The 24695-nt window shown below is 43.2% G+C and overlaps 3 protein-coding genes and 1 long non-coding RNA gene across 13 annotated transcripts; 2 read left to right on the plus strand and 2 right to left on the minus strand.

Moving 5' to 3' along the window:
- Positions 1-388: 388 nt before the first annotated feature.
- Positions 389-6548, minus strand: fam234a (family with sequence similarity 234 member A). 6 transcript variants are annotated; one of them, XM_061757309.1, is made up of 12 exons: positions 6426-6548; positions 5007-5302; positions 4814-4924; positions 4548-4730; positions 4265-4389; positions 3734-3866; positions 3231-3363; positions 3017-3157; positions 2187-2268; positions 1537-1689; positions 1365-1467; positions 389-887 (listed from the first exon to the last, which is right to left on the minus strand). In XM_061757309.1, exons 2-12 carry the CDS (start codon positions 5272-5274, stop codon positions 676-678), a joined length of 1644 nt encoding a protein of 547 aa, XP_061613293.1. In that variant the 5' UTR covers positions 5275-5302; positions 6426-6548; the 3' UTR covers positions 389-675. The 6 variants fall into 6 exon arrangements, with proteins under 6 accessions (XP_061613293.1, XP_061613291.1, XP_061613290.1 ...); XM_061757307.1 differs by lacking the exon at positions 6426-6548 and adding an exon at positions 5943-6135; XM_061757306.1 differs by lacking the exon at positions 6426-6548 and adding an exon at positions 5806-6135.
- On the plus strand, positions 6308-13435 carry luc7l (LUC7-like (S. cerevisiae)). Of its 3 annotated transcripts, none has more exons than XM_061757339.1 (11): positions 6329-6523; positions 7625-7695; positions 7943-9618; positions 10147-10245; positions 10415-10525; positions 10637-10780; positions 11436-11612; positions 11701-11789; positions 11911-11940; positions 12033-12188; positions 12563-13435. In XM_061757339.1, the coding sequence occupies exons 4-11, from the start codon at positions 10150-10152 to the stop codon at positions 12675-12677; spliced, it is 918 nt and encodes a 305-aa protein (XP_061613323.1). In that variant the 5' UTR covers positions 6329-6523; positions 7625-7695; positions 7943-9618; positions 10147-10149; the 3' UTR covers positions 12678-13435. The 3 variants fall into 3 exon arrangements, with proteins under 3 accessions (XP_061613322.1, XP_061613323.1, XP_061613324.1); XM_061757340.1 differs by having other exon boundaries at positions 9524-9618; XM_061757338.1 differs by lacking the exon at positions 7625-7695 and having other exon boundaries at positions 6308-6523; positions 9524-9618.
- Positions 13414-24364, minus strand: LOC133469780 (epidermal growth factor receptor kinase substrate 8-like protein 1). 2 transcript variants are annotated; one of them, XM_061757296.1, is made up of 19 exons: positions 24235-24364; positions 22753-22806; positions 22512-22670; positions 22043-22192; positions 21883-21959; positions 19892-20004; positions 19782-19828; positions 19571-19697; positions 19165-19253; positions 18991-19065; positions 17574-17722; positions 16453-16597; positions 16061-16098; positions 15691-15793; positions 15362-15487; positions 14494-14641; positions 14227-14392; positions 13903-14035; positions 13414-13826 (listed from the first exon to the last, which is right to left on the minus strand). In XM_061757296.1, the coding sequence occupies exons 2-19, from the start codon at positions 22780-22782 to the stop codon at positions 13740-13742; spliced, it is 1962 nt and encodes a 653-aa protein (XP_061613280.1). In that variant the 5' UTR covers positions 22783-22806; positions 24235-24364; the 3' UTR covers positions 13414-13739. The 2 variants fall into 2 exon arrangements, with proteins under 2 accessions (XP_061613280.1, XP_061613278.1); XM_061757294.1 differs by having other exon boundaries at positions 16061-16101; positions 24235-24363.
- Positions 19640-24233, plus strand: LOC133469813 (uncharacterized). 2 transcript variants are annotated; one of them, XR_009785789.1, is made up of 4 exons: positions 19640-19842; positions 21865-21975; positions 22059-22218; positions 23057-24233. It is a non-coding gene; the product is annotated as an uncharacterized LOC133469813 (long non-coding RNA). The 2 variants fall into 2 exon arrangements; XR_009785788.1 differs by lacking the exon at positions 23057-24233 and having other exon boundaries at positions 22059-22514.
- Positions 24365-24695: the final 331 nt, after the last annotated feature.

Genomic DNA, 24695 nt, shown 5'->3' on the forward strand with positions numbered 1-24695 from the left:
TAAAGCATTTTAGTTGACATAGTTGTCTACTGCATTTTGTCATCAAAGTGTGGTATATGGGCGTATACTTTTTTTTAGTTTTGTTATTGTATTTTTATAAAGTATAATGCTAATGCAATAACTATTTTTCTTATTAACCAAGTTTTTTGGGGTTTTTGTGGGTCTGGAACACTTCCATGGCATTTGCATTTGTTTCAATGGGGAAACATGCTTGGAGATAAGAGTTGGCACCATTATACGTTTTAACATTTAAGTGTATAATCGTGTCCTACCAAAGTCGTACTAAATGTATGAAAAAAAATGTGAGCGTCTTTATTTTACAACTATGAGCGATTGAAAGTTGAGTGGCAGTAGATTGAGTTAATTAGAGGTATAAAATAGTCCCAGATGTTTAAAAAATATTTTAATATTGAACAAATTGAGAAACCCCAGCTCCCCTGAAAGCAACACATTTTCACTAATATACAGCCCAAAAAAATATCCTATGGATAAGTCACAAATATACTGTAAATCTGATTAATAATGCTCTACAACCACACTGCAAGAACTCACTGCATCATCAATACTTTACAAACTTGGAAAAAAAGGCACAGCCTGAAATCAAACCCTTGACACAGCGGGAATGAACAGAAAAGAGCAAGCAAGTCCGAACCGAGCGACCGGTGGAAGGTTCGTTCAATTATCGCTGAAGCGCAGCCTGTTGAAGGCCTCTTTGATGTCGTTTTCCGTGTCGGAGGACTTGCCGTCGCCGATGGGGCGCACCGTGCTCTGAGGCACGTCGTGCTTCAGCTTCCACTTGCTGAGGACCACCGTGCCTTCCGTGTCCTCGGTGCCGGGACCCGTCAGCAGGATGAAGGCCGCGTGGCGTCCTCTCTCCATCAACGTAGCTACGACGGAAATCACAAAACCGCTAATCTGGGCTCACAACGGTCAACTCTTCCAAATCCACCCAATATTGGTGAACTACTTTGTCTAATTAAAGCTCTCAAATCAATTAAAAAGATTTCCTTGGCACCAAGATGCAAGCAGACAGCATCAAAGCGATGTTATTTCTATGGCCCGAGTAAAAAAAATAACAAATGTGACTGATTATTTTTAGCGAATAACAGTGTATATGTTCCAAAAACAAATACTGTACCGTGAACCCCCGCATTTTTTTGCAGGCAGGCCATAGCCATGTCTCATATACAAACTACTACTTTGGCGCCAACTGAGCAGAGGAGTTTCATTTAGTCAGGCCATTGCTTTATCTCATAGAATAAATGTACTTGACTGTGTTTATTAATAAAGGCAATTACATTGGTACCTAAACTTACTAACCTGAAAAAAAACAAAAAAACACTGATGCAGGGGAAACGCGGTACCTTTAAATGTAATGATGTGGTCCATGACGTTTTCAGACTGGAGGAGCACGTTAGAGTAGAGAGGGTGCAGCATGTAAGAACGACGTTCACCAGCTGACGGTACCTGAGGGAAGACACTCCATTCAGACTTCTTACGATCCACAGCGAGCAGTATGTGTGAGAATAGACTTACGGAGGAGTTGCGCTGCTGGGGAAGCAGCCCCCAGAACACAAAGATGGAGATGGAGTTGGCGGTGTGCACGGAGGTGGGTCGAGGCGTGTTGGCACTGGAGAGAAGGTCCACATTCCACAGCACAGCACCGGACTTCCCGTCGACAATCAACACCTGCGGGCAAAACGCAAGCATTAGAGTTGTAGTGAACCTCCTGCGATAGATGAAAACCCGCAACCTTAAAGAGACCATATATACATATTTTAATATATATAGTTTCACCTCTACGGCACGCTTTAAACACATTTGTACATTAATACTAGGGTTGCCCCGATCCGATGAAGTAAATTTCAGCTGATTGGTATCTGGTGGAAAAAAAAAGATCAGATTTAAATGTTCTTCATTTTTAAAAGGTCACGAATAGAGCTGTGCAATACAATTAATTAATGAATCAATTATGCTGCATCTCTTCCAGTAAACCCCAGTGTTGCCCAACATGTTCCTGAGAAAACACAAAAGGTGCGAAACTCCAGTTTTGGACTTGCCTGTATATTGTTAAAAACCCATAAAATGCTTTTAAAAAAAAAATAAAAATCAATGATATAGCGGGAGTGTTAATGAAGCTGGAAACACTATTCCAAATCAAAAACAAAAATAAACTGACAACTTACCCTCTTGGTTGAGTTGTCCATATCCTCCTCAAGCACAACATCAAGTACGCCATCTTTGTTGAAGTGACCAAAGGCGGGCTCCCTAAATGAATGACATGAGAGGAAATATTAACATACATTGATGCCCCCACTAATATATTTAATATCCCCTATTTAATTTAATTGTAAATATACCACAAACTAGGATCAATCATTTCAAATTTCTTACATTAAACTTAAAATATATGGATTACCGGTGATTTGATTTAGAAACAAAATGTGCTTTCTAATAGCCACTCAGCAGAGCAAAAACATACAAATGCAGCGAAAACTATCTGTAACTTCTGCTAACAACCCAGGCTAAGCGTAGCTCCTCCCCAACACACAAAGATCTTAAGCTTTCAGTTGAGATGTATCACTTGAACATACTTCCATGACACCAATTACCACTTTCCTATTAGCTAAGGCTTTGGTGGCATCTTAGAATGTTACAGAAAGAGCAGAAAAATCACAAAAACAAAAAAATATGGAAGGAGTTTTTGGAGCGAATAGCTAATGATAGGGATGTTGTACTTAAAAGTTAAATACAACAGAAGTGTACCATACTAATTAATAAAATAAAATAATTAAAAGTTTGAACCACTTTAAAATTGCAGCACAAATGCAGTTTGAACATTAAATTTAGGAATTCTTTTTCATTCCACGAGAGGGATTGCACATACACACTTTGACCTTTGGCCCCTTTGACCACAGGTTCCTTTAGGTGAAGCTATGGCTTCAGACGAGGTGCAGGTGTACCTAATATCATGTTTGTTAGCGTATCGTACTGAATATGAATACAAAATAGTTACCTGAAGACCGTGGTGGTATTGAACGTCCACAGGGGCTGGAATGTCTTTCCGTCTATTAAAACCACCTCGCTGCCTGTAACCAGCATCAAGTTGGACGTCTGATCCTTGTCTGTTCTCACCACGCGCCTCAACGAGTCAGACCTGCAAGCATCCGCATAAACATCGGGCTCAAGTTAGAACGCAGACGCGAAGTGGCGGCAAACGGCGGGCTTACTCGTAAACTGGTACCAATCCAGATGTGGCCGCGGCTTTTCTCTCCATTTGTTTAGGCTTCTTGAGGCCCGCCTGCAGCCCTTCTTTGGCTTCGGCTGCAATCCTCCACAGGGCCAGTCCATACAAGCCAGTGTCTGGAAAATATTCAGCGACGTTCGGGTTGCCAAAATATTAGAAATGTGTAGTCCAGTTCCACACCACTGCAAAACTACAACCAGGATAAAAACCCAAATGTGTAAAACTTACAGTAAAGCTGTGAAACTATTAGTTGGGGATCGGGACTGAGCCCTGCCATGCATTTTAAAAAACAAAAGTACATCCTTGAGACGAACTGCTGCTTTGCTTATTGGGTTTTGTTGGCATTTTGTGGCATTTTCGAGCGATAGAGAATGAGCATAAAGATCACGAGATGTGTTCTTCAGCAAATAGCTGATGATAGGTTTCGCAGAGGGGAATTTGGGAAAAGCAAACCGCGAGTGGGCGGGGTTCGCTGTATTCACTGACCTTTTTGCAGCAGCAGGTACTGCGCGCCCTCCCCGGTCGTATGGAGAAGATGACCGGCGGTTTGTGTGGCGTTTAGAGCCACCGTGGATCCAATCTGGATGCCCGTCCCCCCCGAGAGGAACACCAGCTGAGTCTACGAGGTGGAAGAACATTTAGCTTGTACAAAAGTATGGCTGCAGCTATCACACATTTTTAGAGCAGAGTATTCTACCGATTACGATACCAATCAACGGAGTAATCGATAAAAATTGATTTTGTGTTTAATTAAACAGTTCTCCACTTTAGGTTGCTACCCTCACATTCTATAGTGTAGCATCTGTGACTTTTTAAAAGGCGGGGCTGGGCCTGGTAAGTGACGTCTGTCAGCGCATCAGTGTAGTTGGCCATGTATCTAGTTTAAATGTTAAGTTTCTCTGATTTTGGTCAAAACAAATGTTTCCGGATCTCTTCATTTTTTTCCCCAGACTTGTATACGTCTCTATTTTGAAATAGCTGCTGTATGTTGTGGCTGGTGAGCGTAATATTGTTTACCTGCACGCTATCAGAGGCCACCAAGGCCACGTCGCTGACCTTGTCCCCATCCAGATCCGGGACACTGAGCACGGGCACGCTGCTGTGGAGGCCAGGAGGCTGAGGCCGCTGCCACCTGACCTCACCTGACGACACACACGATCAGGTCTGACATAAGATTTTAAAATTACGTTGACCTACAACAGACAGTTGATTTGGACTTGGGCCACCGCAGAATTCAAAAAAATTCAAACATTACTATTCCGAATCAAGATTGTGTCGGATGTCTAAAGTTCGTCATTACCGTTAGATTTGTCTAGAGCTGACAGTTGGTCCGAATGGAAGAGCAGACAGTCCCATTTCTGCCCCGTGCTTGTGTCCAGGCCACACTGAGCCCAGTGGAAGTCAGGATCCAGCGGACGCTCCCACAGGGTTTCTCCGTCCGTCCCGTCCACGGCCAACATGAACACGCATGGCGACGGCAGACCTGGCAAAAACACACCGACACGGCTCCTTTTCTCATTTCTCTTCTTTTGGAAATCTTCATTTCAGTCGCGTAGTCCATCTTACCTGCATTTCCACATGTATTGTTCACACTGGCTTCTGTGTCCTTGACCACAAGCAGGACATCCATCACCTTGTCTTTACTCGCATCTTCAATTGCTAAAAAGTCATAGGTTTCTGTGGCAAACAAAAATAAGAGTCACATTCAATCCCAGATTGTTATCAAGCGATTAGGAAAAAAATATATATTAATACACACTCGCTCCTGAGAATGTCCTGTTCCAAGAAGCAATATACTGCGGTCTGACAGGACAGGGGATGATGAAGGAGAATGCGAAGACCACGGTGAGGCAGAGGAACAAGGAGAGGAAGAAGACCGCCGTCCGCCAGTGGGTCAGTTTGGAAAGTCCCAGCACTTCCTTGCAGCCTCTCTTCAGTTCTGTCGCCGGCGGTGCCGGTCCCGTCTCACCTCCGTCCTCGCCGCTCTTCAGGGGCTCACCCTCGGTGGGACAGTCCGTGGTCTCCATCGTTCTCTTAGCGCATCGCTGCACAACTCTGCTCGACACGAGACAAACATTCAATTGACTCCAATCTGTGGCACAGCATTAACGCACCCATCAAAAATAACCAACTGTATTTTCTGTGTGTGATTTCCAGCTCTTTCTGCTGCATGCACCTTTGTAAACGCGGGCCTATTGATGCAAGCCAACGGTCACTCCAGAGATTTCTCAGCACAACAACAAACTATGACTAGCTCAACCTGTTATTTGTTGTTTACACCCACAGGCTGTTCGTGGCATATAAACATTCGGTGTACCTGGGTTAGTAGCTTAGCTCCTATGGTGATAAATCATCGAATGCACGGTCGTCACACTTGTTTTGGGGCGTTTTTAATTTGGGAAAAGTTCACATTTATACAGTTGGCTAACTTGTTGAGCATATGAGGGCCAAAGCCCGCCCACCCACCGACCCCCGCGACAGCTGCAATACCAATTGACACGAAAGGCTGCGTCGTTTCAACGTAATTTGACTTAAAATTGACATGGTTTTTTACTCACCCTCAAAGAGTCGTTTTTCGCGAATGTTTAACTAAAAAGTTAAACAAAAAAAAATGTACGCTGGGTTCCCGAACGCAGACAGTGCGGGGGGGGATAAATAAAATCAAGGTGCCCAAAAATATTTTTACCCACTTTACCTCACAGGTAGTGCTTCTTGTGTAAAGAAGTTCGAATGCTTTATGATTCATTATAATGTACGAGCCTCAATCGTAATCATTGCCTCGCGTAAAGTAGCATTTTCTAGGAAATCACATTACACGATTAATCGACATACGTAGTTTAAAGGTGTTGCCTGAGAGACAAAATGTGGGACAAAGAAGTGTCATAAAGCTCCGCTCTGATTTGGTATAAGTGCACCGAGACTCAAGAAGCTCCGCTCTGATTGGGTAATAGGCATTTTCTCGAACGTTTTTGATTGGTCCATTTCGGAAAGCTCGCCGCTCCGTTAAGTAGTGAAACGGAACTTTGCAGTTGGGTTCGACGTAATTTCCCCTAAAAAAAAAAAAAAAAAAAAAAAAAAGACGACGACTAGTGAACGTCTGAAATTGGCGATGCTCTGCCTTATTTTTCAATCGTACAAATAATCCGGAACTCCTATTTTTTTTTTTCCTGCCGCTTACTTTTATAACAGCAGCATCGACGAAAGAGGCCGCTCCAATGTCCGCCCAAGCTCAAATGAGAGCTTTGCTCGACCAGCTGATGGGGACGGCGAGGGACGGTGAGTCGCTGTTTGCTCGCTAGCCCAGCTAGCTTTAGCTCGCTAGCCAAGATGGAGCCAGTGTTGAGGCAGGCTTGTTGGCGTGTGATGGACAGGCCTGCGTGAATGCAAACGAGGGCTCACTTCATATCAATATATTTGCGTACAACGCCACGGTTTAATGTTTGTATCCATTGGGTTGTTCAAGTGAAACGAAATGGGCCGCTAATAACCGTCTTATTTCCTTTTTTGTATTTTTTTTAATTTGAATTTTGTAATGTTTTTTTTTTTTTTTATAGCTTAAGGTGGCTAACAGTAAAGCGCGACCGCACTCAATAGCGATCACTTGTAATGCTGCCAGAAATATGGATACAAATATTTAAATTCTATCTAAATAGTTTTTTACTTGGGTTTATATGTCGCCGTCATTCGGCGCACATATGCCGACAGACAGACGATAAAACGCAGTTAAACGTCAGCTAGCTATCGCTTATGCTGAATCATGAAAATGTGATTATTATTATTATATATATATTTTTTTTTTTTTACATTATCCACTTGTCACATAAAGTTTACGATAAGTATATGGCTTCAGATTAAACCTAAAAAGCACACGCTTTTGTTCGGGAACAACAACCTGCGCAAGAAGTACTGAAAATTGGAATTACAACTGCAACTAACTATTACTTTGAGAATTGATGAATCTGTTGGATCTTTTTTTTTTTTTTTTTTCAATTAATCGATTATCTTGATTTAAAAAGTCCATCCCATCAATAATGGGACATTAATTTTGCAGACGTGTACAGTATCGACACCGATACAGGTGTCGGTACATCTATAGGTATAGTTTCTATACTGTATGCAAGTCTAAAATTGAAAAGAGCTTTCAGCCATTTTGGATACAAACATTAACAGAAATTAATTGAGTCTTAAAGGAGGCAGAAAGCATATTGCTAGGCTGCCCTGTTAAAAATGAGGTTCATCTGAACAGTAACTTGTGGATCATCCTCATAAGTGTGAGTGACTGTGTGTGTGCGTGTGATGAAATTATCAGCAAATTCTTCCCATGCATATGTTGCATACAAACTGAACAATTGTGGCCCCTTTATTTTATTCATTAAGGTTCAGTGTATCTTTGCCAGCCTACATCAATCTGCAAAGGAGTTGCAGAAAAGCCTCATGTTCATCGAGCCGTGAGTCACACATAATTTTTAAAGCTGTTATGATCAATATCCAAACAGTATGTTTGCTTTTCGGAAGTCATTGTAGCCTGTTTTTTCATTTCATTAATTTTTTAATTTTTTAATTTTTTTAAAGATATGCAATTTGGAGTAGTGCTAAGCTGCTAAAGACATCTGGTCGCGCTGAATGAACACAAAACACTGCTCAGCATACCAGTAGACGTCTTATTTTTCTTTTTTTTTTTTTTTCTTTCTCCAGACGAGACACACTTTACGCACATCATTTTTCGATCTGACTCTTGTATGACTCCCAACTTCTTACGCAGGTTTGGCAAGAAAACCGTTCCAATTTTTACTTTCCCACAGCCGGTTTAAAATTCTGCAGCTGAGGGCTTGAAGAAGCAGAAGGGTACAGTATGTGGTGCAGATCGCAGTGTGTATAAAACCTACTTTCTGTCAATGTTTCATGTCTGTAAATGGCTTGGCCCGATTGATTTAGCGTTTTTAACCTTATGTGTCGACGGTAGTGATGCACCGAATTTTTGGCCACCGGAAAATTTCAACAAATTGGCTCAAAAGAGCATTTTCTGTTTCGGACTGAATGACTTTTGCCACCAAACTAAAACGGCCGAAACAGGATGTTGTTGTGATGCAAGCAAAAACCGGTTGTGTACACTATATATTTTTTTTTTAACGGTGCGTCCACAGTCGCCCAACCTTCCTGTTTTCCTCTGTTCGTGTACTAAGGAGGGATGCTTGCTTGCACGCTATTTTGCGCCTCTACGGCTAACGTGGCTAAACACGACGGCGAGCCGCGGAGGCGAACGTTTGCTTCGCGTCCGGTATCGATGCAGCACAAGCCACTAATCATGGCCTCCATGCCAGGGAACAAGTTACACTTCTGACAAGCGTCTTTACTGCAAAAGGTCGACGAGGAGTAATTAACAGGAGAAAGGCGAAGATGTCATGCTAATTGCTAAACTATCGTAACATCCAGTTGCAAAAGACCAAAGTAAGTGATTGGGGATATAGTTAACTTGTCACGTATGTCTGGCTGGAACCACGTTGTTGCGAAGCAGCTTTGAAGAGCAAAATGCTGAAGCAATTTAATAAGTGTCTGGAGAGAAAATACTGTTAAAGGAGTAAGTCATGCTAGAAATGAATTCATACATCATCGCTAGTGTGCTACATCACTTGAGATATGTACTGCAGTAACTGTCCCGCGTTAATGTTCGTGACATAATTTTCAAAGAATGGGACAATTCCTGTTGTTCTGGGTTGAATTTCTATAGGTTGGCAGCTCTGCGGTCATAGCCATAAATGCAATTTTATTCATAATTAGCAGAGTAATTTCTCTCGGCTTTTGGCCTCGGGTTCCTCGTTTTGGGCCAAGAATTTTCATTTCGGTGCATCACTAGTTGACGTGCCATCTAAAACATAGCATTGTGGACACTGAGCCTTAAAACAAGCTAAACTGAGAGTTGAGGCTCTGCTTAGTGTCCTAATGTCATTGAGGCCTGGGTAAGTCACACAATGAGGCCACGCGTTGCCTCGTGTAACTTCACACTCATGCCAACACAGGCAAAGTTTGTTTCCGAATAGTTCCTATGACAGGCTAATGACCAAGATGATTTCTTTTTGTTGTTGTTGTTTTTTTTGTTTGTTTTTTTAATCCCACTCTTTAACAAGGTCTCGGACTGTTTGAGTGCCGCTATTGTGATCTGGTGCGACACTTTGTTGTACTGTAAAACGGCAGTCCGATAAGTCAAAAGCTGAATCCTCGCCCTGGCTGACTAATACGTGAGGTCTTTCTCACTGGACACCTTTTGGACTGTTTCAGGGGACGAGACGCGGCAGAGGGTCAAGTACTCGGACGAGCGAGTCTGCAAAAGTCATCTTCTCGACTGCTGTCCGCACGACATCCTGTCTGGAACCGTAAGTGTCAACGCAGGACAGTGTACCTTGACTCAACACATTTTTAGAGGGGGGGGGGGGAATTCGATCCGCAGATTAGATTGTGGCTGCAAACTCAACTCACTTCACAGTAACAGTTTGGCAGATAGTGAAATATTTTACAGAAAAGAGACTTCACCTGTTTCTTGCCAATCCGAGTTGGTTTTCGAACTAATCATCAAAAAAGAGTTACTTTTTGTTATTTAAACAGCCACATCACTTTGAATGCCCGCTTGCTTACTGCTAACATACAATATAAGTTTGCCATCGGTGAGCTAATGAGTAGCATCAGTTTGGCGGTGTAATAACGGATGTTTGAAAACAAATATCACAATACTCACGGGCATATATACTTTATCCTACTTTCTTTTCAAAACAATTGTTTGTTTTAACTGGGAGCCAGTGAAGAGAAGTTAAAACAGGAGTGATGTGATAAACCTTGATTTATTTATTTTGTCAGTATATTCTATCTGCAGCATTCAAGTGTCCTTGTGTGTTTTTGCTTGGCAGCGCATGGACCTGGGAGAGTGCACCAAGATCCACGACCTGGCACTCCGAGCAGACTATGAAATTGCCTCCAAGGAGAGAGACCTGTTTTTTGAGCTCGACGTAAGTGATGTTTCGGCGAGGCAAAATACGCCAGCGTGACCAAAGTCAAAACGCCAGTTAAAACCGCCACTCTGCACAGAAGTCTTTTTTTTTTTTTTTTTTTTTTTGTTTGTTATTTATTTATTATTATTTTTAATGTCGCTGGCTTGTTACTCTCCTCCTTCCAAAGGCGGTCGATCACTTGGAGTCATTCATCGCCGACTGCGACCGCAGGACGGAACTGGCCAAGAAGCGCTTGGCGGAGACTCAAGAAGAGATCAGTGCCGAAGTGGCGGCCAAGGTTTGTTTATAATAAAAAAAACAACAACACATAAATACAAGTGGTGTAGTGTCGGATTTTATTGGTCCCGCCCCCCGGGCAGCAAATAAGAGTGTTGAATCCACGCTGCAGGCGGAGAAGGTGCACGAGCTGAACGAGGAAATCGGGAAGCTCCTGGCCAAGGCTGAGCAACTCGGAGCTGAGGGAAACGTGGAGGAATCCCAGAAGGTTCTGCAGGAAGTGGAGAAGGTCCGCAGCAGGAAGAAGGATGCAGAGGTGAGGCCGAAGCGCTCGGAGCAGCGTTCCAGCAAACTTTTGAGGGCCTGGGCCATATTTGATGTTTAAAAATGGATGATAGATGAGATTTAAAAAAAAAAAAAAAAAAAAAAGGGGTGAATTTGTTTCTTTTAATAACAAAATAGTAATTTATTCTCTCTTTTTGTAGTTTTAGTTAATTTGATAATAATCAGTCAAAATTGTTTATCAATTAAAAACTAAATGCATTTACTTGTAGTTGTTCGTTTGATTAGTATTTGTATTCTATTTATTATAAATCATTTGTTTGATAAGGTTTTGTAATGTTTTAATGATTAATTCTCATTTTATATTTCTATTTTAATACAGATTTTTAAGTTCAATGTTTTTCACATTTTCATTTTTTTTTACTTATGTTAATAGTTAACCAATTGATTATTAAATTAATAAAGGAATACAAATAAATATAACTTATTTTAGCAAAAAAAATGGTTCAATTAATGCAATTTTTTTTTTAAATGTAAACAACGTTTGTATTCAGAGGACAACACAGCGGGCCGCACTTTGTGCAGTTTTTTGCGTATGCTAAATGTTCTTCCACCTGCAGACTCAGCTGGTCTTCCTGTTCAACTTGATCGTAACGCTTCCATCTTCTCATCTTTGCGTGTTCTTCCAGGAGGAATACAGAAACTCCATGCCGGCCTCCAGTTTCCAGCAGCAGAAACTGCGCGTTTGCGAGGTGTGCTCCGCTTACCTGGGTCTCCACGACAACGACCGCCGTTTGGCCGACCACTTCGGAGGCAAACTCCACCTGGGCTTCATCCAGATCAGAGAGAAGCTGGACCAACTAAAAGTGTGTGCGGTATACGCTCGCCACGTTACCAAAGAGCCCTTCCTGGCGCAGTCTCGTTAATCAAGCAACGACTTTTTGTTGCCGTCAGAAAACGGTTGTGGACAAGCAGGAGAAACGCAACCAGGAGCGTCTCAAGAGACGGGAAGAAAGGGAGAAGGAGGAAAAGATGAAAAAACGGTGAGGGAGTGATCTTTGTGTTGTGACTAACCGTTAACCCTTGTCGTGTGTCGTATCACGATACGGGAGAAGCTTGGTCATATTGTTTATTGTTTTTAACAGTCATCTATTCTCTTCACAGAACAAGATCCCCAAGCAGAGAGCGTAAAAGGTAAGAAACTTGACGAACGCCCCGCTACTCCTACTTCAACCTTTTACGCCCGGACGTTCCCAGCGGCCTGTAACACCACGCCTTATTTTTAGGTCTCGTTCTCGTGACCGAAGGAGGCGCCGCTCTCGCTCCTCGTCACGAGACAAGCGCCGCTCGCGCTCCCGATCCAGAGACCGGAAGAGACGACAGAGGTCCCGCTCCCGAAGCCGAGGCCACCGTCACAGCCACGAGCAGAGCTCCAGACACAAGTACGCTAGCGATACACCCGTATGGTTGTTTGAGGGCGGATATCAATTCTTAGTTGTCAAGGAGGCCGATAACCGATATTGGGAGCAGATATTGGTTTGCTGTAAAAGGGAAAATATTGGCATCAAAATTTGGATTACAGTGGACCGCCGCTAAAATCCACGGCTAATTGATGGCCTTTATAATTGCGCTGAAATAAAATATAAAAAAAATGTTTTTTTAAAGCCATAGAATTCTTGAATAAGCGGGGATGAACTGCCACTTAGTGTTTTGGGATTGGTGCTGTCACCGAGGGCCGCAACTCGCAGCCAAACGCTCGCACGCAGACGAACCGGCCAACTGCTTAAATCCTGCGCGTGTGTGACTTTGGGCCCAGGTCATCCAGAGACCGCGAGCGCTCGTCCAGAGACGAGTCGCAGGGGCGCGAGCGGCGAGACGGCGTCAACGGCAGGTCGGACTCTCGCAGGGCAGACGACAGAGAAGACCCGTGAAGGCCAACGTCCGTCCCACACAACGGTCACCATCTTGTTCCACATAGTCCCCCGTAAACCTCCTTGCTTTTCCTTCCTTTGACTTTAATGAGACCCAAATCTGATTCAGTCGTTAGGAATCAACAGAATTTCAAGCCAACTTTCATCCTCGGTGATTTGGTGGCCTTTCTTTATCAAATAAACAGAAAGACCATACATTTGTGAATATTCTTTTATTATACAGACTTTGGAGTGTGTCTGGAATTAGTTTTGGTTTCCTGTTCTTGGTTTGATCAGTGCCCTTCCAAAGTCTTAGGAACCCTCATGCAGAATTTGCGAGTGTTAGTTCTTCAAGGCCCTCCACATGTCCACCATGTTTTCTCGTCCAACCCATTTTATTTTTATTTTTTTCCTCTCCGCGGCCAGTATGTAGTGAGGGTAAAATGAAATGTGAAGTCTAGTAGAAAAAAAAGTTGGAAATGTTTGCGTTGTGTTATCTATCACGTTTTGTTGATTGAGTGGGGGGAAAAAAAAAAGCATATAAATGTTCACCATTTAAAGAAAGTTCATTTGAGTTAGTTTTGGCAATTGAAAAGTTGTACAATGCCATTAAAAAAAAAAAAAAAAAAACTACATGATGACCTGAATTACGTGCAAACAGATTGTAACGGCTGCGTCGCTTTACATGTGTGAAGGTGTCGATTTTTGGTTCCGCTGGAATTCATATTGGAAAAAAAAAAAAAAATATTATTCTCAATTAAACCATATTAAAGACTTTATTGCCTGTTGGTCATTTCTTGCATGGTAAGCCTTTGTGTGGTAGAGGTGCTGTATTCAAATACCGTTGTATTTTTTTCCCATTTACTGAATATTACTGTCAATTGATGGTGAAATCCACGTGAGAACTATAAATTAACGGCGCATGCTTGCGTTAAATACGAAAGTGAACTCCAAGTGACAACCGGCACAGTGATCCTCACAGACGGAAGCTTACATCATGGCTGCACACTATTTTCAGATAAGTACCGTATATATTATCTTTCTGTATAATATCGCTAGATAGTCCATCTGTGATGCATCTGCTCACAATGTGCTGCTCTCCAATTTCAGATCCACCTTCATTTTCTGTCTCTCCATGACAGCCTCCAGCTCTGTGGCCCTCTGAGCGTCCTGCGGAATAACAAAAGAACCGATGAGGACCCAAAAAATGGACTTTGAATTGTGCCGAGAGTTCGTTAGGGCTGACCTCCAACAGTGCTTGCTGCACCGCCATCTGGCTGTACACCCGAGCGCCTTCGTCCGGGACAACTTCTCGCAGCTCGTCCTTGCTGAGGGAGAAGAGCTGAGCGCCCGTCAGGACCCCCAAACACGTCACCGTCCTGAGGGGGCGGGGCACAAGAACACAGGTAAGCTGCGACTTCGGAATTGTCCGAGTTTATTGAAGTGGCCACCAGATGGCGCCAAAGCAAATCTGTTACAGCTTTGACACCAGCATGGACTTTGAGGAAAGGCCCCTAAGTGCAGTCAAATTTTGCATGTGAGTTGCGTTCAAGCCCGAGTGTTGACTCACGATTCACTGAAGCCTTTCCCCGCCAGCCACCTCGCCACCTCCGCTGGGCTGGAATGGTAGTCGAGAGGCAGAGAGGTTTCTGTAGATCGAGGGATGATCAGAGGCTTGCTGTTGGTGGCTTTTCCGTTGGTCAGCCTCTGGAGCAGCTCGTCGTTGACCAACATGACTGCAAGTGTTGTATACAAATACAATTTGTCACGTCACCCCCAGAAGCAATCGAGCTGATCTGAACCACGGATTTGTTACACGACCTCCCTCGGCGTCTACCTCTATCGTTGTCCTCTGTTGCAGGTGCATGCTGGTTGTAGGTGGGCACGCTGTGCGGGACGCGTTGGACTGAAGGGTTCTGGCGCAGGGGGGGCAAGCTGGGTGCAACCGGGGTGAAAGTCTTGGCGAGGGGAGGCGGGGCCGGAGCCTGCGGGAGGAAAGAAACATCGGGTAAGATGTCCTGTCAGGGATGGTAGCGGCCCTGTTCGGAATCATTCACTCATTGTCCTTAATCACTATAGAGAGAGTTTTTTTTTTAATAGTGGACTATACAGTTTCCCAAAAGAATCCACAAAAATCCGTCTGCTACAAAATGGCGAACTTATTATATAGGGCACTATATAGAGCAGGGGTACTCGATAGGCAGCACAGGAAACAGGGTTGTGACTCAGACGGTGTCGATTATAAATTGAGTTGGGCTGTGTGCGTCAATGACAAAGTGAGTCGCAACACACGCCATTAGCTTGTTGCACCTGAAAGTGTGGTTTGAGCGTTTTATGTGATGTTTATTATAGTGAATGTTGGGCGTGTCGATCGCTAAGCAAGCAATTTCTGCCCCCGGAAGTGGCACACTTTGTCTTTCAGATTAAGAGCATTAATACAGGAAGTGGTATGTTAACTGTGTAAATGTTTATAACTTCATAGTCTCCTTTATCATTAGTCATGTTTTTGTTAGCTATCGATCTGTATTTGGTTATTTTAAAATCTCGTGACCTAACCAATCTCGATGAATCGACCTTTGACTTATTCCAAACAATTTTTGCAGCCTTTTAGGATTTCTTTTTGTGTAGCCCTGATATACTGTAGTAGCTAGGTAGCGATTCGGAACACAGACGGAGTGATGATGCGCGTTTTGTGCACGCCTTACAACGGGGGGCCGGCTGGTGACGGGACTCTCCACGTGAGTGACGGGCTCCAGGATGTTGAAGGGAACAAAGCCTACCTGGTTGAACCGATTGCGACACTTCCACCAGCGCTTGGATGACTCGAGCACCTGTCGCACACAAACAGGAAATGGAACCTCCAGACAGGAAATGCCCCCCCCCCCCCCCCCCCCCCGGTGAGTATCGTAGCAAAGTCAATGGCGGCCCGCACATTTGGTACCTGGGCCTTAATCCACCTCTTGATTACATCACTATCGTATCACAATTGTACAAATGTTTGATACTGTACGAAAAGCACCACTGTTCCAAGCACCTCGAGCGTCTCCCCTTGTTGCACAGATAGCTCCGTGTTGTTCCTGGCAATGAAGTCGTAACTGCAGCTGTAGACTTTGTCAGATTCTGGGTCTCCTGTGTCTCTGTGAGAGGGAGGAGGGGGAGACATGCTGACATTACAACAACACGAGGACAGTAATCCCACGCTATGGTGTGGGTTTATTTATTTTTTTACTGTTTAAAAAGTGTGTTTGAATAAGTTTCGGTGTGTGGGAACTTGTTAAGAGTTGTTAGGTTCCGCTACTGCCTGTTCCCATATGTAGGTTTAGACTTTTTTTTTTTTTTTGTAATAAATATGAAATTATTTTGCGGACCCCGGTACAGAACCAGTGCTTTAAAACAGGACTTACATTTCATCACCAATGTGGCTGTTGAACTGCTGCTGCTGCTGCTGTCAAAAACAGGACACACACAAACAACTTATTTTTTATTATTTTCTTTCTTACCTCAAATTATTAATACCCGCTATCTGTACAGTCATGTCCAGTTTTCTAAATTTGTTAGAAGTTAACAAGCTTCTTTAGTACAACAAAAACTTTAATAAAAAAAAACAAAAAAAAAACAGATTAGTATAAACTAAAATAAAACTCAGCATTTAAAATGAGCTAATAAAACAGCAAACACGCTCTAAGAACAACGAACTGAATTTGAAAAAAAGAAAGTCAAAGTGAAATAAAAACAAAAAATCTCAAAGTATTCGAAACTCGATGCGCACAACTATTCCGTGGCATTCCGTCCGTACCTCTTGTTTGAGCCGGAAGGCTTCGTGTTTGTGCTGTGACTCGACCGGATCCTCCCAAACCTGCCCGTCCGCCCGGAAGGTGTTGGGCTTCCAGCCATCTAGGAACACGGGCGTGTACGGAGCAATCGGCCCTCGGAGCTCAGCGCTGACGGCGTACGGAGACGAGAGGCTCGTTAAACAGGGTTTACTGACGGCGCAGGTGGGACCGAGTCATCGCTTTGCAAGTCCCAAGTCTGTCTCAAGTTTTTGGCCTCAAGTCCCGAGTCGAGTCCCGAGTCCAGACAGGCAAGTCGCGAGTCAGGTCGCACATCCTGTTTCAAAGTCTCGGACTTGTGACTTGACTTTGTGTTTCAAAGTCTGGGATTTGCGACTTGCCTGTACCGTTTGGTACCCCCCCCCCCCCCCCCCCCGCCCCACCCAAAAAGATAAAAATTCCTCAACTCCTTTAAATGTCACTCCCAGTTGACGTTTACTGTCAAACACAACATAAAACAAAAAGAATTATGTTTTTAACCACGACCACATAGCTTTACCTTAGGAAAGTCTGCTTAGCTCAGTGCTAACAAACATGCAAAAGGCCATAGACAGGCTAACGAATAGCATGTATGTCGCGGTGTCGTAACCCTTTAAGCAACGGTTATTTGAACACAGTGGAGCAACACGTACACCGATAATGTACCAATACTCATAGGCATGTATTCTTTATCCTCCGCGAAGAATGACTAATATTACTGCGGTTTACTAAGAATCTGTGACCGTCTCCACCTATAACCGTATATCTGTATTATGTTGTACTCGGGTGGCCAAGGAGAAGTAGCACAATGTCCATTGAATTGAAGCAAAAACTTACTGTATGTTTTTATAAAGTACAATATTATAGAGTGCTATTAAAAAAAAAAAAAAAGTGACTAGATTATTGGCATTTCTATTAATTTGAGTAGCACAAGATGATTTGAGATACACCCGTGGTCACAGTACAAATTAAACTTGTATCTCAAGGCACCACTGTATTTCTATTCCCGAACTCAAAATGAATAATTCCCTTCTCCTGTTGTCACCCCAAATGACTTTTGACAGCCCCCGCCGCCCCCAGACGACCGCAAGCGACGGCTGTCACCGACCGAGCGTGCGTCCAGTTGGGACCCAGGGACGTCCACAGTTGCCTCTCGTCCACGGTCAGGTTCTCTTGCAGCAGGGACACGGCAGCGTCGGTCAGGGCGGGGCTGGACACGGAGGCCGCCAGAGCCGGGCCCCCTGTCGTCTTCACCATCTGGACACACCCAGATAAGACAAACAAACCACTGTTCACATGCCCGCTCTGATAAGCAACACGCGAGGCTCACACATCAACACCACTCTTTTCATACCACAAGCTAAATATATAGCATTAGCATATAATGGCATAAATCAGGGATAGAGAAAGTATGGCCTTGCGGGCACCATTAGGAGTCCGAAAATATTCATTTATCCATTTTCTCCCCTTAAAATGATTGAGATAAAATGTAAGCATTTTTATTTATCTAATTCACTACTTGGTTTGCTGGTTTATTATAAATAATGGAAAAAAAATACATTGAGTGATTTTTTTATTTTATTTTTTTATTTACATACAATTGTAATTTCCTGACAGAATATACCCGTTCAACAAATTAAAAAAAGTAAACAAGAATCACTTCAACTCAAAAGTTTGGCCATGGTACGAATAAATATATCTGTAAATCTAATATTTGTTACGTGAAGATGTTTTTTTCCTAAAATTGATTCATTCAAATGTTTGTTGTAGTGGGGATTCCAGACCCACCCACAACAGGTGAAAATCCATAAAACTTTTTTATATATACTTTTATCCCTCCCACACACTTTAAACACATTTAAACTTATTAAAAGTCACTTTTTGTGCGCTAAAATGGCCGCCCCTGCTCCGGTCTCTAACTGTGGTTGTCTGACGCGTTCGCGATTGTGATTGATTCAAAGTCGCTCAATTTTCGTGAATATGCATAACACTGCACAATAAACGTGATCCGAGAGACCATATTACATATATCCAGCTACAAACGGTTTCTTATTGTTTTTGCACATCTGTTTAAACGTCATGTTTTGTTTTTTAATCATACTTGTATAACATACAGTATGTACTGTACACCCTATGTACACTACTACAGGACTGCAGCGAGAGAAACAGCCAAAAGCAAATTCCTGGTGTGTTTAAAATATTTTGCAATTAACCGATGCAAGATGTATACTATAAAGGAATTAATAACATAATTGCAATGATTAAATAAATAGAAACGTGCAGTTACATATCAGTGGCTGTAAAGACTTGTAAACAGACCCCTTTGTAAACAGTTTACCACGTTATGTACAGTGGGAGATTAAAAAAAATGTAATTTGAAATTACATTCAGCAAATTATATTTACTAAAATAAAAAACGTATTTTTTTTTTTTTTAAATATTTGTTTTAATACAATCACGTTCTGCATTTTAATTTTGTCGACATTGATTGAAAATGATAGGTGGACGATTTGAAATGTACTCGCCATATCCAGAGGTTTGAAGACATGATGAACAAGCTCGTCTGAGGAGGGACTGGCTATGGTTGATTTCAAACGGGCCTACGTAGTAAATACATCTACGATAAGGAAGCAAGCAAAAACAAAACAACAACGACAACAACAAAAGTACTAGAAAAAGTGACGTGGTTGAATACAGACCAGCAGACTGAAGCAATATTTGAATTTCTGGAAAATATCAACAAACTCCTCTTCGGGTGGCGGCCTGGCCCTCATGGTGAGTAGATCCTCTGTTGAAATAAATAACAAGAAATTATAAAAGTACGTTAGGCGGAGTAGAGATTGCATTAAAAAAAAAAAAGAATATAGAAGTACTAATTCAACAGAGCGCCTGTGGAGCCACATCCCAAAAATCAGGAATACTGAATTGGTAAAAAAAGAAAAAAAAAATCCAAAATGGAGTCTTTGCATGTTTTCAGCAATCCTCTTCAAACGTGTATAATGTATTTGGAAACAAATCTCTGAACTCACTTAACAGAATAAGTGCAGTAACTACCACTGCAAATAGCAAAGCTATATTTTTGCACGTGTTAGCAATTCATTTGACCTTCAGCACTCTGCTTTTTGGTTTTCTTCTTCTTCTTCCTCTGGTTGAGCACGATGGCGGCCTCGGCGGTCTGCTGCAGTTTGGACATGAAGCTCTCGATGTCGTCGAAGCAGTGATTGAGAATGCCCTGAGGAAGAGGAAGTTGCTCTTTTAACACTCTCCTCGTGACTTGCAGGTGACGAGACCGGACCGAAAAGGGTGGGAGGCGTACCACTTCTCTCTCGGCTCGAAGTAACGAGATGTCAGGTCCTCCGTTGGCTGTTGCGGGAGAGGTGAGAGCTCAGTCGCGGGAAAGCTGTGCGAATAAAGTCGCTTTCTTACCTCTGAGTCCCGGGTAAGGCGGGGGGTTGACTGGCGGGGCGTTGGGAGCGTGCGGGATGGGGGGGCTCGGAATGCCGTAGGGGTCAAGCATGTCTGCGTCGTTCTGGGAAAGCCTTCGGGGAAAGACATACGATGGATATTCCACAACGTTAAAAGCCGACGACGATGGCGGCGGCTGCCGACTCGGCACTGTGTGTGAACTTTCGCATACGTGCAAACACAAAACAGAACATACAATATGCCATATAGTACATCGTTAGCCTGATGGCTAAAACGTGACAAAGTTACTTGGCATACGCTTTTTTGGGCAAATGATATTTACAGTTGTATTCCCCTGCGGTTCACCTATCACCGCTACGACATAGCTCCGATTTTTTTTTGTGAAACCCTACACTTAAAACATTTATCGCGGGGGAGATGCGTCCTAGATCCACGCGCAATAGGTCAAATTAGTTCTACCCTTTCCACACAAACTTGTTAAAACCCATTTTACGGACATCATAAACATATTGTAGCACAAAAATCCAAATCGCAAGCATAACATGTAAAGAAATTACCACACGTATCGTAGCGTCTGTGTACGTGCATGTGCCTTTAAGAGGCGGGGCCTGGCGGGGCGGCGTGTGAGATTATCGAGTACGCGCGCGAGCTCCGGCCTGAGAGCTGCGGCCGACAGCAGCTCCTGCGTGCGCGGCGTCTTTTACTGTTTTTACTTTTACTTTTACTACCGGCGACTGTGGCTCTCCTTTCCCGCATGCGAGGGCGTCACACTAAGCAAGAACGCTGTAAATAAACAATCAAATACACTTGCAGATGCAAAAAGAAGGTGATTATAGAATACAATTTCAGAGCGAGAGAGAGAGGAACACGGTCTACTTTCTTTGCACTAAAATAAAAGATTGAGGTTGTAATAACGTTAGAGTAAATTTCATGCAAAGGCGGCAAGAGCGTATATTTTGAATCGTGGATTTTCACCTATTGCGGGTTGTCTGGAACGTAAATCCCCTGCGATAAATCGGGATTCACTGTCCGCTCTAACGTAGGGTTTCCCAACCTTTATTGAGCCGAGGCACATATTTTCCATTTGAAAAATCGCACCCCACGCAACCAAACAACAATGTCGCAAAAAGTATCTACCAGTATATCGAAATAATGATGATCAAGTCTCAATTTACTCGCAAATATACTGTAAAGTCCTTCTGGTCTCTGAATGGCAACCGGTTTAATTCAACTTTCTGCCATCTAGTGAAAGAACATTTAATTGTATTGCCTGTCATAGATGAACAAAACAAAACATTTGAACATCTCCCAACCTCGAAGTTCCGCATATTTCTTACTCCGTTAGCGGTCCCTGCGCTGGTCCTTTTGAAACGCTCTCAGAGCAGGTGATCCGTAATCCCAAAAGCCGAGGCCCCCCGAAACTATTCCGAGGTCATCCCGCCGCTGCACTTTGTGCCTTTTGCAACAATGGCCGCGCTGTCTCTGTCACACCTTCTCATGTTATGCGCGAACCGGTAGAACAGGTTGTTCTCTGTCAGCTGTTTGCACTGCCCTCCCTCTCGCGCACGCACGCACGCACGCACGCACGCCAACAGCAACTGTGGCGCCGCTTTGATTCAGCATAATGGCGGCAGGAAAGCAAACTGGCTAACAGGAGGCGAATTGTTTTGGCTCGGCTGTTCACTGACCCAAGAACAGTGTAACCACAACATTAGCTCCTACAAGTGCCAGTACACTAACCGGATCAAACCGAATCTTTTTTTTTTTTTTTTTTTTTTTTTTTTTTTTTTTTTCTAATATAAAAGATGTGCCTTGTCTTCACGAGGAATAATAATGGATTTTAAGATTTGGGACATTTTTGTCATTTGTGTCACAAGCTGTCATATCTGCTGTATTACTGTTAGTATTGCATTTATATCCGTGCATAACTGTAAAATACAACAAATGGTTACTTTTTTTTTTTTTTTTTTAAGATAGGGCAGCGAGTGTACCTGATTGGGTCGGGAATGTTCTTACTCTTGCTGGACTTGGAAACAGCCTGCGTGATGATGTCGCACATTTCTTCTGCCTGTGAGAATGACAAAGTAAAAGTAAAAAAAATAAATAAAAAACATTTTTAAAAAAACATGGCGGCACTTTGACGGAACTCACCTTTGTGTTCTCACAGTTGAAGAAGAGAATGTCCGGCTTCTTCTCGTTGACGCTTTGGCACACGAGGAGCAGGAGGGATGGGAAGAGCTCCTTGGAGTGAATGGACTCGCAGCGGAAAATGGAGTTGAAGGAGTAGTTCTCCAGCTCCTCCTGCATAACATAACATAACAACAACGGTAATCATCGGCCATTTTCTTGCGTTTATTCCCTGCGCGGCCTTCTCGTTGAGATGAGAGCGCACTAACAATAACGTGAATTATGTGAATTAGTTTAATTCATTTAATAAATGTAGCAGGCGTTATAGCCCCCCCACCCCTATGCTGTCGCCGACTCTGGAGCCGAGCCCGTTTGAGGAGCTTCTGAGGCCACAAACGTGCCCCAAAGCTGCCCGGCACCCGTGATAATCCGCGAGCCTCAGCAGCCCATAAATGCCATTTTAGCAAGACTTGAATCCGTCGCGTCTACCCGCCTTAGTCTGTATGTCTCTGAGATAAACGGCATCCTGTCCGACATCCAGCAGCATCTGTTGGCTCCACAACTTGTTGCCCCGAGCCAGCTGGAGGAGGCGAGACTGGGCCTCTTCCACGGTCTTCACGTCTCCTTTCTGGAGCGAGAAGGTGATCAGGTGCTGGGAAAGGCAAGAAACGGACAAATGAGTCAATGAGTACACAATCTCTTACAAAGAGTCCCATGCCTGTGACGAGACTCACATTGACAAAATACCGTCGGATGTTGGTCATTCTTTGTCCTGCGTGTGTAATTCACTGTGGATGAGAACATCATTACATGCGGTTATTAAAGGGTCTTTGAGTCTCCTCCAAAAGTGGAACAATTTGGAGTCCAGCTAACGTTTTGTGTGAACGCATGACTCCAAAAGTTCCAATATCGCCGTCATGCTTAATGCCCGTGAGTTTTGTGCTCAAGGGCCACATTTGATTTTCAAAGCAACGATTTCATTCATCCATTCGAACCAGTACGCGGCACACTAATTTCCCTCATCGTCTCCTTTTCCAGGCTGTATCTCTCTGTGATTCCGTAACCAGGTGATTACGCCGCGAAAGCGAGCTGCCCGACCGGTTTGACGGCAACACAGTGTCTTTCCGGCCGCCTTATTTATAGGGCTCATCGACACCGCGTGTCCTCCAATCGTGGGTATCGCCTCGTGCTCATTAGTATCGCTCGCACTTCCTTCGCCTGCACAGACGTTGCTATGAAATTACCGACACGTGCAAGCTCAGCCAAGTAGAGTGCCGAACGGCAGAAAATCCCTTCATAGGCCCACATTCCACAAAAACGATTCAAGTTCTAATTAATTTAAAAAAATAAAAATAAAAAAAAATTAGATATAAAATATTGACTTCCTTCTTCTATTTAGCCCCACAAATGGAAAATAGGACCACAGGCACCCAAGAGGTTAAAAACATTCTTTAATAAAGACAAAAAGAATGTATTGTGGTTTTAATTTTTTTTTTAAATAGCACTCTAAAATATTGTATTTAACATGCAGTAATGATATAATTAAATAGATTGTTTAAAAAAAAAAAAATGGAACTGTTTTTGACAGTTTTGTTCTTCAGTTCAATGGATATTGTACTGCTCCTTCTGGGGGCAGTGTAATGCGTTGTTGTTTTTCAAAGGCAGAAAGCAGTGAGCGTGCGAACGTCAGGATGTTGGATTTAAGGTAATCCATCGTTACGGTTCTGGCAATAATAATTCTGAGAATTCATTTTATTTATAGGCACCTTTTAAGTCACTCAAGGTCAACAACGGCGTTGAAAGAATAATCACACGCACTTCCTTTCGCATTAAATTTCACACGGCTAATTGAGGCCAGAATCGGTCTACATTGTGGTTTTAAGTTTTTTTGTTTTTTAATTTATCCCCCCCAGTGTGAAAGGTTTTTGTTTTTTTTAGGTTCATGCTTTCTCGTCTTAGTTTTTTAAGGTGCTGACGTCAGCATGTTTGATTCCAGCTAATCCTTCTGACAAACTCTCGGGGCACAAATATGTGGCGCAAAACTAACAATTTAGCCGTCAATGACGATAAAGGCTTTCTGTTTTATGCCTACCTGACAAACCGCATGAGACTAAAAATAGATCCGACAGCGACATATGTCATTACGTTACATGTTCAACTCAACCAAAACGTGCCCTACTGGCTGTTTCCTTAACTATTTCAAAATGTTAACTTACCAGGACCGACAAGCTTCCAACACTTTATTCTTGATATTAAAAAGTATGTCTGTGTTATTAAAGGAAACTATGCCCGGTGCGAGTGCAGGTATGACACTGCCCTGAATGCTTTTTAGCAGAACAGAGGTGTGTCAACTTTTGCCGTTCCCACCCTGCCCTGCCCGCCCTCGCTGGAATCGTGCCCTCATCTTCTGTGTGGTGTTGACACACGTGTAGAGGTCGTCGCCAGGGGCAACGAGGAAGGGAGCAAAGTGATGACGTGGTGCCGAAAGGCCCGGCACGCTGTCACTGATTGGGAATATGACAACTTTTTTTTCCCCCGAACCTTTTTGAAGTCAAACCGACATTAAGTGACTCACAAAATGTTCGGGTTATGGGACTTTGTGGGGACATTTCAGGATTACACTTCAACTTCATTTGGCCTTCTTTAAACCGTTGAAAGCACGTGCAACTGTACTTTT

This window comes from Phyllopteryx taeniolatus, chromosome 19 (assembly GCF_024500385.1).
Source record: "Phyllopteryx taeniolatus isolate TA_2022b chromosome 19, UOR_Ptae_1.2, whole genome shotgun sequence".
In the NCBI taxonomy this organism is placed as follows: domain Eukaryota; kingdom Metazoa; phylum Chordata; class Actinopteri; order Syngnathiformes; family Syngnathidae; genus Phyllopteryx; species Phyllopteryx taeniolatus.